The sequence below is a fragment of the Podarcis bocagei genome (genome assembly GCF_964188305.1).
Source record: "Podarcis bocagei genome assembly, chromosome: 8".
Classification (NCBI taxonomy): Eukaryota; Metazoa; Chordata; class Lepidosauria; order Squamata; family Lacertidae; genus Podarcis; species Podarcis bocagei.
Genome location: NC_138133.1, coordinates 58,497,407 through 58,511,529, shown reverse-complemented (window position 1 = coordinate 58,511,529; position 14,123 = coordinate 58,497,407). Strand labels below are relative to the sequence as shown.

The 14,123-nt window shown below is 41.9% G+C and overlaps 1 protein-coding gene across 6 annotated transcripts in view; it reads right to left on the bottom strand.

Moving 5' to 3' along the window:
• The window catches only part of SULF1 (sulfatase 1), a 107,854-nt gene that overhangs the window by 32,971 nt on the left and 60,760 nt on the right, over positions 1–14,123 (bottom strand). For all 6 annotated transcript variants that reach the window (XM_081204439.1, XM_081204434.1, XM_081204438.1 and 3 more), the window contains exons 5-10: positions 11,674–11,825; positions 8,837–9,006; positions 3,543–3,693; positions 1,959–2,134; positions 1,223–1,351; positions 902–958 (exon numbers count right to left, since the gene is read on the bottom strand). In XM_081204439.1, coding sequence (XP_081060565.1) covers positions 902–958; positions 1,223–1,351; positions 1,959–2,134; positions 3,543–3,693; positions 8,837–9,006; positions 11,674–11,825 — 835 coding nt within the window. The remainder of the gene's footprint in view (positions 1–901; positions 959–1,222; positions 1,352–1,958; positions 2,135–3,542; positions 3,694–8,836; positions 9,007–11,673; positions 11,826–14,123) is intronic.

The following is a 14,123-nucleotide window of genomic DNA, read 5'->3' as shown; positions in this document are numbered from 1 at the left end:
ACATCATGCGAATGCGCAGAAGCAGCGAGTTGCGACCCGTGCACATGCGCAGACGCAGGTTGCGTTCGGCACAAGTTGCAAACGGGGCTCTGGAACGGATCCTGTTCGCAACCAGAGGTTTCACTGTACTTGCACAGTTGAAACTCCCTTCTTCAGACTCCTCCCCAACCCCACACTCACTGTGGGAATGGGAGAGTGAAGGGGATACAAAGAGTTCAGGAAGCAGAACCACACTCTGGCCATGACACAACTAAGGGGCGGGTGCCTGACCAGAGTTATGAAGGCTCCTTCATGCATTCTAATAAACGTGCATAGGTCAGGGGCAGCAGCTTATTGCTCCCATGTACATATTAATGTCCAAAAAGGAACAATGCACGCGCACGCACGCACACTGCAGATGCTCCTCTCCCTATTCCCAAGAAGAGCAGGCTGCTTAAGGCAACTCATCAGTGAGAGGGAGGTTCTCTGGATGTGCTCACACACACAACTGTCTTTATTATGGTTGCATATTATTTCAGGGTTGACCTCAGGCATCAAAAATGCCAAGTCTCAACGTCCGACACATGAACCATGAGTCAGAGGCTGTTGCTGCAGGACTATGGATCTTGCAAAGACCTCTTGGCATTGGACAAACAGCTAAGAGCAGCAATTAACAGACAAGCTGAAGGAAAGAAAAACAATGGGATCTGGAAAATTGCTGGATGAAGCTGCTTTGAGGTAAGGAATGAGCTTCACAGACTGCAGTGTCAATGGCAGCAAACAAATGGGCCAAGCTACCAGAAAGAAGGAAGCCAGATCTGTGCATTTACACGCAACATTTATTGCTTCGCTGCCCATTAAAAAAAAGTGCAGTTGCCCACCAGGAAGATTTTCCCAGAACTCTCTCAGCCCCAATAATTACCCTCTTTCCACTAGGAATGTATCACGCCAAACTTTGGTTTTCTTGTTTGTTCGAAACCTGAAATCAAAATAATAATATTTACTGTTGGCCTCTATGACTATGTTTGTCTAGGCAATTAAAGGTGAACTATTTATTTTCCCTCCAAACCAACTAGCTGCCCACATGTTCCCACAGTTTTAGAAATGTGTTCTTTAAAATATGTTTAAGCTGGGAAAGCAGGGGCCAACTCCACTAGTTTTACCACAATTCGTTTTCTATCTGCTTATTGATTTACTCAGGCATTTGCTACCAGACAGCCTTCAAGAAGGAGCTTTAACTCACCTGTTTCCTGCTTTTTCAAGGTCCAGAAGTTTTAGAATAGATTTGCCATCCATATCGGGAGGTGTGTCAAGTCCTGCAATATCCAAAACTGTTGGAGCAAGGTCAATATTCAGTACTAACTGAGATATTCTGCAAAATTACAAGAAAAGGTCAGAGTTATATTAGGCACGTTGGAAGCAACCTTTCACATCCTTGTAGAATTTGAACGGCAATTACTTCCAGTGTAGTACTTTGATGTCAAACTGTATATAATAGGAGTGAAATCTAAAAGTTCCCCTTCCAGAACTGTGCAATTAGCAGGAACATGCTAATACTGTATCAAGACATTTTTAAAATATGAGTCTAGGTTAAGCAGTGATATGAAGCAGACATTCTTGTCTTGCCAGTAGACTCATCACAAAATCTATATTTATGTAGCCTGCTATGCCACCATGAGTACAATATATCTTCACATGACCTAATAACTCTTTAGCAGCAAGTCACAAAAGAAGAACTGCACAGGGCTATAATAAAACAATGAAGGAGCTTCATTATACCTTTAGCAAGTGCTTTTTTCCTTTCTCTCTCTCTCTATATATATGTGTAAAGGGGAGGGGGTAGGTTTGATCTTCATAGCCAATGCTTTGCAATAATCTTGTTGAAATAAAAACTAGCCACTTAAGAAGGACAATCAAATGTGCTTACAAATATTTTACATTAGGTACAACAGCTGTGCTGCAGACATAGGAGAACGTACACTGATCCCGGCTCTACACTTGGACCACGAATAAAGAAAGGGACGCGGATGTCAAAGTCATATGGCATTGACTTCCCTTTGACCAGTCCAAACTGCCCAATATGGTAACCATGGTCAGCAGTGTAAATAATGTAGGTATTCTCCAGTTCTCCAGTCTCCACTAGCATGTGATATAACTGAAACAGAATAAATAGAAAAGTAAATATGGAAAAAATGCTAAGTCAAATCTATCACACACACAGCAGGCATATACAAGCAAATATATGCAAACGATCTTATATGGTTGCATTTCGGTGTTGAACCAAAACCACCAAGGCAGCAACTTTTCATATTGTAGTTTATTAGGGTTTTTGAGATAGCTTGTGGGTTTCACACAATATATGTCCACTGCAAATATCCTGTACAGTGAGTGACCACTGTTGGTTGTAACCGTATCTGTCTCAATAGCAGAGGATGGACAAAGGTAGTTGTAAATCATCTGCTACTGAAAAGTCTTCCTCTCGTGTGGTTATGGAGCCACATGGATATGTCTTAGACCATTATTCCTTCTAAGAACACCCAGTATCCTCTACTCTAGATGAGAGGTAGCTCATCAAGGCCTCAAGTGAAGATCTTTCCCAGACCTTCCATTAGAGATTTCCTATCCACGAAGATGCCAGGGAACCTTCTACCTGCCTACCATGTGCTGTATCAAAAAGAGAGAACAACATTATAGTGAGCGTTTCACAGAAATGTTGCCTGCAGAATGAATCGCTCCAGAAGATTCAAGCCAGTGGGTTGGATTTGTGGATGCTTCTGCCAATAGATATAGCTCCTCTGGATCCAAACGAATGAGCTCAACCACATTGTATATATCTATATATTCTCTCCATTTGCTAAATCCAATTCAGTCTTTTCCTATCAGAAATGTAATTACTTTTTGCCACATTTAACAATAGAAAAGGACTTCTTATGGCAGTCGTGCATGATTATAGATATGCAATTCAGATATTTGTCCAAGGAACTCTAAGGCAAGTAATATCTGTATCCAAAGCCGCCTTCTCACCATTCCAGAGGAGTAAATCTCCTTTTGAGAAAAGGTCATAGTCAAGTTAAGAAAATAACCTACAGAACACAAATTAAAACGCAGCCTAACTCTGCCAAACTGCTGAAAGATTTCCTGGATATGGTTGCTTCTTCAGAATTGCTTGTTAGTGTTATAAATAATACCACATCATTCTATGCCATTTCCCCTTGTACAAAGAGCTGCAGAATTCTGGGCAGACATCTCCTTTATGATAGGAAAGACCTATCTCTCCCTCACCCCCTTTGTTCCTCCCCCTTTCAACAGAGAAGTATGAAATGGGGAAAGAAAGAGGGGGGAGTGCCTCTTTGGGGTTAACACCAATGAGGGAAATACTGTATTCTGGGACAGGGATTCATTATTCTGCTAACTTCTTCTTCTTCTTTCTCCTTTGGCGATCACTCATAGCCAAGTAAGATAGCCTTCCATGAACACAATATTACTAAGGGGCTCATGACAGCAGTAGGATTAAAGAGAGTGGAAGGCTAAAAAATTGTTTTCAAGATTTTCATTTTGCTCACCCTTTCCATGGAGTCATCAACTGACAGCAAAGTTTGAAGTCGTTTGCGCTGCAAGGTATTTGTGAATTCCATGTGGATAGGAAGCATGGGACCTGTATATTGCATGATCCAATGCTTATCCATATTTGGTGCATAGTTGTAACTGGGAGTTCTTAAAAAAGAGAGAGAGAGAAAGAGAGAGATGATAGTTTAGAAGCTTCCAAAAGTTCATTTCTCTTGTTAATACCTGCACGCTTTGCCCGTAAAATGTCTGATTTGATATGATTTGCATGCTTAGCATAACAGGATCTTTGAAAAAAATGTGATAAAAGAAAATACATTTTCATAAATCAAGAGGTAAGATTAAGCAATAGCAACTAAGCAAATCCAGCTGTATACACTGCAGATCTGGGATCTGACCCAGTTACAACTCCAGTATTCTATGCATTAACTCTGAGATGTTTTCTGAAGCCCTTCATCACAATAAGCAGGTGTCTGGGAAAGAATACCCAGATCGCACAAATTTTCATTTTCTTTTAACATGATTAGAAGATGGTGTCATATCCTACAACATACGTAATTGTGCTCCTCACATCTATGCGACTATTGCTCCTGGTTTTTTCTTCTGCAGAAAAAAAATATAGTTCAATGCTGAATAGCATTGAATGTGCTTACATTCCAACATGACACAGTCTTTTTGAACAGAAAGGTTTTGCTTGTACACCACCACCATTTCCTTTACATAGACAGATTTCGTCAGTTCTCTGTAGCATCTTTACCTGCTTTGCTCCTACAACATATTTATTTATTCATTTCTACATTAAATCTGAGGCAGGAGAGGCCCTAGATCGAAATGATCTTGAATCTTAGAAAGACAGAGGCCTTAGGGGTGGGTGGTTCTTGTGGTGGGAGATAGATCAACTGCCCAGTGGCGGAGCTTCATGCTCCAGAACCGGGGGCGGAGAGCAGGCGGGAGCGGGGCTGGTGTGCACCCTGGGAGTGGGGCGCACCGCCCACAGGGGCGGGGCACGCATCCTGGGGGTGGAGCATGCAGGCAGGGGGCAGCTGTGATGGCACCCTGCCGGGATTGCATTGCCGGGGGCAGTGCGCTCCTCCCGCACTCCTCTTCCTCCACCAGTGCAACTGCCTAAGCTGGATGCGATTGTACTCTCTGTGAAGGAGCTGCTACCCAGGGTCCAGGCTCTATCTGTGATCCAAAAAGAAGTGTTTGCACATGCAGAAAGCAAGCCAAATTCTTGACTACGACATTACTCTTATAATTGCTTTCCCAACCTTTAATAAACACATCTGCTCCCTTCATTAAGCCTTCTATGTTTATAATCCAGCGAAATACTTTAGAGACATTGAAAAGAAAAAGAACGGAAGTTCTGCATCATGAGCTCAGCAGGATGTTGTCCTTATTTTTCACCAAAGAGCAAACCCACACAACACTGTTGCATCCCAGATTTCAAAAGCAGTTTGCCATGTAGCATGGGGAGGTTGAGGGAGACACTGTAGCTCAGACACCCACAAAGCTTAATGGGGCATCTGGAGCTAGTAATGGATTTCAACACACCCCTCTAGAGACCAAATTGACCTAATCAGGATTTCATTGACCTGGGACTCATGCATAGGATCATACCCAGCATCAAGCTAAAAATCATTAGCACCACCAGGAAGGTCTGAAGCTGGTTTGTAAGTTATCTGTACTGTGCATTTCTATTTAGAAGGCAGTTCCACTGAGATCAGTTGGTAGTATAGGACTGAAGTCTAAATGAAGTGATTCTAAACTGGGATGCATTTCCCATAAACAACCTACGAGGGCTAAAATGTACACTTGATTGTCCAAAGATCACATTCCACTTTCTATTAGCAGCTTTGAGAAATGATTCATTCTAGATTAAGAAGCACTCCTAGCCTAGTGTCATGAGTGAAAACACCCTCAGAATAGTCTCTTAGGATCAGAAATACAGCCAACGGTATGATTTCACAGCGTTTCCAGAAACATCAAGGGACCAAAACTGAAAGTGATTAGTCCAAGAGGTTTCCATTACAGCAAGCACACGTTTAAATATTCCACGAGAGGCAAAAGACACAATAAGTTTCTCTCCGTGATTAAGCCCTGTCAAATAATGTTAAACTAGATGTAAGAATCTGCTTCAGACCAAATAGCTTAACCAATACAGCACACCGGAATCGGCAGTGATTCTCCAGAGACACTTATGCAGAGGCCTCTCTCAACACAAATACATGTTTCGTTTAAGAGGGAAACAGAATAATTAGCAAGTACCTGCTGTATCGTGGATCTAAGGGAGATCCCCAAGGGAAGAAAAAGCAATAACAGTCACATTCCTTATTAGACTCACGCACTTGGTTTAGGCACTTATGACACCATTACACACCCACACATCCCTTTTCAAACAATTTCAGGGTATATTTCCCTAGCCAATGGCAATTCTCAAAATAGACTGTAGGCCTTGATCTTGCCTTCTGCAGACAATTTAAGAATGGGATTCTATGCTGAAATCCACTTGTTCTGGCAGAGCCTCACTGACTTAATCAGAGCTGTGCCAACAAAAACTTCACTTAGGATTACAGCCAGAACATACATTACACTGAATAACAATTCTTTGGTGGTTTTTCCTATTGCTTTGCCTTGTTCTTACAGTTTAATGTATGCTGCATGTTTTCACTTGGTTGCCTTTGAAAAATCACCTGCACCTCACATAACTAGATGTATCTGCACGTTATACACACTGATAAAATCTTTGTGAAGCTTTTTTTTTTTAGTCTAAATACACATAAAACTAAATATTTCTCATACATAACATTCCTAACGCGGCAACTTCCTAACATGGAGAATGCATACAATTTTTTAAAATCTCCCTACCCACCCTCAAAAAAGGAGACCAGTGTCACTTGAGGAGCTAAATTTTACATTCAATCCGCACACCTAGATATGAGAAAGAGCAAATCAAGCACCTTCAGTGAGATATTTAAAGGAGAAAATGACAGTCACTTCTTGAAGAAGAGACACAAAAAGTGTTGTTGTTGTTTATACTGCTATGTTGATACCTGGCAGGTATGTATTGTTTCCAAGAGAAATAATTTATGTTTGCTATGACTTGCAATACTGGCATGCCCTCAGGCAGCACCATGGCCCTGCTCTGTGGTGGGAGCCTCCTAATCCCTCACCGTTTTGACATTCCCATAATGTCCCAACATCACAGAATTTAAGCACAAGTTGCTTTGCTTGAAAAAAACAAAGTCTAATTTGTCTCAACATTCAGGACAAAACAAGTTTCCAGAGCTGCCAGACACAAACCTCCTTAAAACATAAGGCTCAGTGGAGACCAAGTATTTGTAACTCTCCTAAGCCTATGATCAGAAGTGTCCCTCTGTGTTATCCTGCTTTCTCCTGCTCAAATTCCTCTCTCTTTCCTTTTGCAGCACTCAAGGTGGCTACAGTGTCTTGCTCACAGTGTCTTGCTTCAGGTCACTGTAGGAAACTTGTTTCTAACCACAGGTTAAACTCTGGTTTGCATTCACCTCCAGGATAAACCTACGCATTCAGTAAGATGAGGGCGCAGAATTCTGAAGCAATAAAGTGAACTATATGAGTGTGCAATTCTGAAATCTTTTTTTTTTTTTTTTTTAAAGGAGCTTCCTACAAAGTGGAAAAACCCCTATAACATCAAAGAGAAATGATCAACCCGCTCTCTTGTTGTGCCAGTTTCCACGGGCAGGGAGATTTCAAAACGTAATTAGCATTTTAAAAAGCGATTCACAGCTACAACCTAAAACTGTACAATCCATTCTTCCACCTCAGGTGGTACCACTATTGAATGTTAACGGCAGATCGGATGGTGCCCAGCAGCAAATGCTTTCTCATTCTTGCTAAAATCAGTGTTCACACATTAAAATGTACAGTAGGATTAAATGCCAAAGGGTAACTTCTGTTGATCATCATACAGGAAGCTTAAAAGCCTCTGATACCACCCCCTTACGCACATGCAGAAGTCCTATGTTCTTCAATCCCTGGCATGTGCAGTTAAAAGGCTCGGGTAGCGGTTGGTGGGAGACGTTTCCCTGAGACCCTGGATAGCAGCTTCTGCTAGTCAGATTAGACAGCCCTGGCCTAGATGGACAAATAAGCAGCCCTGGTATAAAGGCAGCATCCTATGTCCCTAAGAAAGAACATACAATAATAATCAGATGCACAGGGAAGGGGGAGGCTTCCTGCTCTGCACCTGTGAGCTGTCGCTACACCAAGGTCACAGAAACTTCTATCAGGCTGGGAAAGGAACCTGGACACTAGTTTCCAGCCAGATGATAACGTATCGGCCACTGTCTTCTGAGCTGTAAAGCAATGCACAAACATGCAGAATCCCAGGAGCTGCAGCATGTGAAATGGCTGTCTGTACAATTGCATGGTGCCTTGGAGACAGACTCACACTATCCATTTGAAGCATATCCAATGCACGCTGATAAAGCACATGACTTCCTCCACAGAATCCTGGGAACCATAGCCCCAGCACCCTTAACAAACTACAGTTCCCGGGAAACCATGAGTTTTAAGTATGCTTTAAATATATACTGTGGATCTGCATGTGCATTTAACCTAGAGACAAAAGGCACCCACCATTCATTTAAACATCTATAATCCTATACAGTGGTGCCTTGGTTCTTGAACTTAATTCATTCCTGAAGTTCGTTCAACTCCTGAAACCATTCGAAAACCAAGGCGCAGCTTCCGATTGGCTGCAGGAGCTTCCTGTACTTAATCGGAAGCTGTGGAAGCCACGTCGGATATTTGGCTTCTGGAAAACATTCGCAAACCGGAACACTTATTTCTGAGTTTGAGGCATTCAGGAGCCAGTTTGTTTGACAACTAAGCCATTCGGGAACCAAGGTACTACTGTACTCATATTCTTAGATTATAAATTATAATAGAGTGCAATGGTGCTTACTCCAGAAGTGTGTGTAAGTTAGCAGCCTATCTACAGCTCATCTATCTGACGGACCAGGGCAGAAAAATAGGAAGAGGACCTGCAAAATAGCGAAACATTTGGTACATATCACCCTACACAGACGCCTCCGAGGTTCTCCTATAGTCACCAAAGAGGCAGAAACCTCCAACAGACACAACCTCTGCAAAGAAAATCATGAGCTGTCATCCTGACACCTAGCGGCAAGATACACAATTAAGAAAAAGCCCCCCTCATTCAGTCTAAACAGCAATGTCATGTTTTATGCAGGGGCATTTAAGCAGCAGTCAAATCATCAGCATAGTCATGGTGCAATGTTTAACTTACATGTGCTGGGAAGCATTTGGATAGAGCTCAGAGAACTGTGGCGCAGAGTCTTCCGGACCATGGGGAGCCGCGTGACTGATCACCATCATTATAGGTCTATGGGGATACATCCTCTTAGACGTTTTGAAATAATTAATGCTGTCATTAGTGATCAAATCTGTAAAATAGTCCTGAAACAAACATTCAACACAAAAACAAGAATTGCCAAGTGCATCGCTTATACCAGACCATATCACAGTGCTTCATTCTGCTAGGGTGAGCTATGAAACAAACGCGATTTCTCTCAGGCTCCAGTTTCAAAAGCTGGGCTAAAGAAGCAGACACAATTCCCAAAGACCAGAATTACAATTCCGTTCCAAAGTCAAGTCTGTGCCCAGATGAACAGCTGTGTTCTGGGAAGGATTAACAAACAGGATAGCAAGGGAGAACGGAGGCAAAAGGTGTCAAGGCAAAGCAAGAACAGAGGAAAGGGTGGATTAAGACAGTAAATTCAGAGATGAGGAAGGAACTGAACACAGGTCTTTCTGACCCAACCACAATACAATGATTCAGTACTGCAATAATGCACAAACGGAATACACTTTGTCTATTTTATATACAATTTTTTTTTAAGGTTATTACTTGCCCTTTTCAAAATGGCCTAGTTGAGATGTAGCCATAGTTTAGTGTGACAAGAACAAGTCACAGTGACTCATAGACTCCCCCTTCCTTTGGTGCAGCTGCAAGGAGTTTCCCATTTACCAGAGCTTAGTTTGTCCAAACTGACATACAGTGATTGTTAGGCACAGCTGTTTAAACAAATGCTAGCCATAGTCAGAGTAGACTCACTGAAGTAAATGAACGTGACTAACTTAAGATTCACTTCATTTCAATGGACTTACTCTGAGTTGGACTAGCATTGGACACAACCCATAGCTAACAGTAAACAAGTCTGCTGATCTGCATAACAAGCTGTGTTTAATGGGAAAGAGAAAATGCCTCTTTCCAGCCAGAAACCCGGTCAGATGGGTGGTGTATTATTATTATTATTATTATTATTATTATTATTATTATTATTATTATTATTGACAACTGCACCACAGAAAGGAATTGGGGAAGTGCATGAGACCAAGGCTTGCAGAATATTGCTCTCAACACAATAAACAGTGATTTTGTGGAACTGCCCAAATGCAACCACTGGCTGAAAGCTGTCACTGAAAATGGCAAACCACGCTATGGCAACATGATGAGTTTACGAAAGAAGTGAGATCTGAACCAGGAATATCCACCTAGATCAGGCTTCTTCAACCTTGACCCTCCAGAAGTTTTGGGACTACAATTCCCATCATCCCTGACCACTATCTAGCTAGGGATCATGGGAGTTGTAGGCCAAAAACATCTGGAGGGCCAAGTTTGAGGAAACCTGACCTAGATCATAGCTCAGACTCACAAGTCATGCTATCTGTGTTCTTGTTACAATAAGAATCATCCCGTTCATTTCTTAGGAGTTCTCCTCCAATTGAAGTTCTCCTCCAATTGCCTTCTCGGGCAGGAGAGCATTATTTGGCCACAGGAGATGGCTCTTTCAGTATTGACATCTTGACTTTAGAATGCCCCTTTAGAGAGACTCGCCTGGCACCCACACTGCAATCATTTTGGTGCAAGGTTAAAACATTTTAATTCATACTGCCATTTAACATTGTCTAAGCCATCTCATACATAATGGTTTTAATTGCTTATTTGTTTACTCACTTACACACACACACACACACACACACACACACACACACACAGTGTTTGCGTGCTGCCCTGGAATCAGAATCAGATGAAGAGCAACTTATAAAATATTTTAAATAACTTTTAAAATGTGCACGAACACATCTAACCATCAGTGAGTCTTCTTTTTAAATTGCATAGTTTAGAGCAGCAGTGCAGCTGCTATTGTCAAAGTAGCCCCTTGCCAACCCCCAACCAACAACACCACCCCTAGCTTAATGGAGAGCCAAGGTAGTAAAGTGAAAATCTGCAAGAAAGAGGAAGGAACAAAAAATGTAAAGATGAAAACTCAATAATTAAGCCACCTGCCAACTCTAAGCATTCCATTTTTGGCCCAACGAATGGGTGTGAACTCCAGAGAAGAGTTCCAAGACAATGTGTGCAGCTTCAAACACTTCCAGGCACGACTAATCAATCAAACAATGTGGATACAAATTCCTGAACAGCTGCAAAAGCAAACACTGAAAGGAGGCCGAGTGCATTTTGCACAACACTGTTGGGGCAACCCGAACAGCTGTGATCAGTTTCACCCCATCGCAAAGAACCTACAAATTAACTGACCCCACAGAACTCCCCAAATAACTCCTCAAACTCCTATAAGTTCAAAATATGGTTGAGGAGTGGCTATACAGTATTTAATGGGGAAATTCACTGAAGGTATTCTACCCCAATTTCCAGCTAACATCTTCTCGCACCTGAAGCTCAACCAGCTTTTTGAGTTCAAGGGTGTTTTAAAAATGCAATAATATTCTTAAAGTATTTAATAACGCATGTACTTCTTTTCTATAGGAAAAAACCGTGAAGAGTATCAGAGAACACAAATCCTAATTAAATCACATTTAAGTTGAGGGGGGTAGGATCCATTACAAATTCACAGCAGCACTGAATGGGCTTTTCCGTTCTGTGAACGCAGTTACATTTCAAAGGAGTTCTAACCCTACAGATCAGAACACAAGATTTAAGGCCATGGGTGGGCAGAAATCGAGAGATCTTGAACATAACATTAATTCTTCTAGCATGATGAAAAAAAGGGGAGTTTTATAGATAACACCTAATACTATGGAAACATGTCTGTGCAATACCTTTGCATAATCAAACCCGTGCTTCTCTTTGAGGCCATTGCGACAAATAGTATAGTTATAGAAACGAGAGTTCTTGATTAATCCAACCCACTCTCGCCAGCCAGGAGGGATGTAGCTGCCATTGTATTCATTGAGGTATTTCCCGAAAAAAGCTGTGAAAAGAGAAAGAGGAAATGTAGGTTTGGTCGCACTCCTGGGCATAGATCCTTGGTCTGGGTCACACCCAAAATTCATGGATGAACAGATATATACCATATGTTTGAAGTATTATATCTTTAACTACACCTTTGTTAATTTAAGTAAGTGATGGGAAACCTCAGGCCCAGGGACCAAACGGGACCCTTCAGGCCTCTCTATTTATTTTATATTTCTTTATTACATTTTTATACCACCTTTATCTTCCAAGAATCTCAAGGTGGTACACATGGTTCTCTTCCTCCCCATTTCATCCTCACACACATTCACTTCATCAAATCTGGCCCTCTTTGAAAAAAGTTTGGGCACCCCTGGGCTAAGGGATGGTGCCTTGCCCAAGGTCACCCAGTGAGCTTGATGGTGGAGTGGGGATTTGAACCCACACCTCCCAGGTCCTAGTCCAACACTCTAACCATTACACCACACTGCATCTCTACCTGGCACCCAAAACAATCCCCTCTCTTTAGGCCTCAATCCTTAGTAGCCCTACATTGTACCTTCCTTGTGTTGCCTGCCTGGAATATATCATTGAATTCTGACAATGCTTCTTGTTTGCCTAGATGGAGGACAGAGATGATTACATGAGTCTACGTAGAAACTAGCCCACTGTACAAAGGTAAAAATAATGTTCATTGCTCCGCCCACTTTTGCATCTAGCTCCGCCCACCACAGGCATGTGGCCTTCGGTAGATTGCCCTTCCGGATGAAAAAGCTTCTCCACTCCCGATATAATTCCCTATTAACATAATTCATTATCAGACAGGTAGGTGAGCAGGTGGCCTCAAAACTTAATATTTAGGTAACATGGTCCAGACCTATTAAGGGCACTTTTATAGAGCTAACTGGAACTTTCCAAAGTTACTGCTACAGGTTTCCCAGCTCAGAAGTGTTTAAGAGCAGAAAGAGAGTTCGGCTACTACCAGAGTATTGAGACAGGAATTCCTCATAGCGCTGCTCTTCTAAATGACTTTCCATGCGCAGACACAGTGATTCTCCGATTTCATCCACTTCCTGATTTGCCTAAGTGGCTGTAGCTTTAATTACCATATGGAGGGAAATGAAATAAAACCACCTCGTCTTTTCAAACAGCTATTAATCTGGTGTTAATTCAATGAACCATATTCTTCTAGAGCTAAGCAAACATGGGGACATTTTCCTTCCAAATAGCAGATACCAGATTAGCCTGGAGAAATCCAGGTTCAAAACTGTAAGAACAGCCTGCTAGATCAGGCCAATGGCCCATCTAGTACAGCGTCCTGTTCTCACACTGGCCAACCAGATGTCTGTGGGAAACCAATGGGCCAAACATGAGTGCAAGAGCATTCACTCCTCCCATGGTTTCCATCAGAAGCATTGCTGTCTCCAATTGTGGAAATAGTGCATAGCCTTCAAAGCTAGCAGTCATTTATAGTCCTCTCCTCCATCCCTACAAAAATCTACCTTATAGCTGAAGATAAAGGAGTGGACCATGTTCACCGCCCTGATTGGACAAAAATAAGTAATACATGCTCCCTTCAGGAGAGGCTGGATTTGTTGTGGACTGAAATCAGGACTTCCTGTCAAGACAAGTGGAGAAAAACTGACCCTAGCATCAAAACAAAATCGTCATCATGATGTGATGGGGTTACCAATATAAATAATTTTTTGAATTAAAACAAAATGCCAAGTACTTAATTGTAAGGACAAAACACCTCTGTTCTTTAAATTCCTGATTATTTCTCTAGCCCTTTTGTACTGCACTTTGATTTCTTTCTTTATTCTCATCATATCCAGTACAATAAGAATCTCTTTTTCCTACTATACTGCAAAAGTGGCCAGCTCTGTGGAGGCCATGCAGCTGAGGGGCAAGCACTGTGGAAGCTATGCAGCCACCCTCCCAGCACAGGCATTGGTGCCACATATTGAAACATGGCTGGAGTGGGAGAAAGTGGCAGCCAGGCTGGGGCAGTGTGGAACTGATCCATCCATAAGAGGGTGATCTGTAAATAAATAAATGCTGTACACCAAATAAATGATGATGTAAAGACAGCCATCCTTTTACTTAAATGAAAAAGAAAGTCACTTTCCCACTAGATAGCTTAAAAACAGGTAATAATGCACAGGACAGTGTACGAGTGCCTTGTGAGCAATAGGCCTAAATAGCATCCTGCATTGGACTTTGAAATTTTCCACAATTGTAGTATTCTCTGTTGTTGTTTTTTCTTCTTTTACACTTGGCTCATTAAAACAAACAAAACCCTATCTACATGCTCCAA